Genomic DNA, 1,186 nt, shown 5'->3' with positions numbered 1-1,186 from the left:
GACACTGGACCAACAAGGCGTATCGAATTTCTCCGGTGCCTTCTTCTACATCGTAACGGAGCAAGTATACGGAGCTTCCATGCCAGCCATCATGTCCGTGCCAATGGAGCTCCCTATCGTATACCGTGAGTACGATATCGGTCTCTACTCCGTTGCATCGTGGTATGCGGCAAAGAACCTGTGTGAGCTGCCTCAGCAGGTTATTCTCCCTATTATCAGCCTGTTGCCGCTGTATTTCTTAGTGGGAATTGGCCACGACTTCAGCATGTACATCCAGATGCAACTCGTGCTGATACTGCTGCACAGCTCGTGTGTGGCCTTCGGTTACTGCATTTCGTGCGTCTGTCGACGTATCGACATCGCCCCACTCGCAGGGAACATCGTGCTGATGCCTCTTCTGTTACTTGGTGGTCTCTTCATCGACCCGAGTGACGTGCCTGGTGTGCTGCGCTGGGTTCAGTACATCACGCCTTTCCGGTATGGTTACTACGGCCTCATGCGCGTATTCTGGCGACAAGTTGACGAGATCTCGTGCGACGACGTTGCTGGAGCGTCCTGTGCTGCCACTACGGGGCTCGAGGTGCTCGCGAACAAGGGCATTTCCAACAGATCCGTTGCTTCAGACTTGCTGCTGCTCTTGGCATTGAGTGTTGGATTCCGAGTCATCGGTTATGTTGCGCTAGCAATAAATGTAGGGAAGCGAAAATAAACTGGAACATGCTATTTTATTTTTCTTACCAAGCTCTAGTTTTTAGAAACTCAGAATTCTAATTCTGATTCCATCCATCCAGAGCGATTAAAAACCATCCGTTTTTTTTCGCGATAAGACGGCGAAAAATATCGAAACTGATTGGTAAAAAATAGATGTTGCAGTCCGGTGGTATGCACTTACGAATTCCCCTCTAGCCTCGCACCACCAGCACGAAATGGTTCGACTATTGCCAGCAGTTCCAGTGCTTTCGCTGCTGTCATCGTCGATGATCATCGCTCCTGTGGTCAGCCACGAGGCATATGCTACCAAGGTTCCCAATGGCCGCAATGTCGAAGGCGTTAAAGCGATTGGACACACTAATGTTGACGGCGGTGGGATACGGAACGCATTCGGCAGAGCTTTCTATGATGCAGGCCACGCGTGGACCAAGGAACTTTGCATGGCTGACTCCGATCGGGATGGTCAGACGAATGG

At 50.8% G+C, this 1,186-nt stretch overlaps 1 protein-coding gene across 1 annotated transcript; it reads left to right on the top strand.

Annotated features, from left to right (window-relative positions):
- The first annotated feature begins 2 nt into the window (after positions 1–2).
- Positions 3–741, top strand: PPTG_19510 (hypothetical protein). Its single transcript, XM_008918064.1, has one exon. It carries the CDS (start codon positions 80–82, stop codon positions 707–709), a length of 630 nt encoding a protein of 209 aa, XP_008916312.1. The 5' UTR covers positions 3–79; the 3' UTR covers positions 710–741.
- The last annotated feature ends 445 nt before the right edge of the window (positions 742–1,186 follow it).

Source organism: Phytophthora parasitica (assembly GCF_000247585.1).
Source record: "Phytophthora parasitica INRA-310 unplaced genomic scaffold supercont2.136, whole genome shotgun sequence".
Taxonomy (NCBI): domain Eukaryota; phylum Oomycota; class Peronosporomycetes; order Peronosporales; family Peronosporaceae; genus Phytophthora; species Phytophthora nicotianae.
Note: the sequence above shows the minus strand (reverse complement) of the source record. Positions and strands in the feature narration are given on the sequence as shown.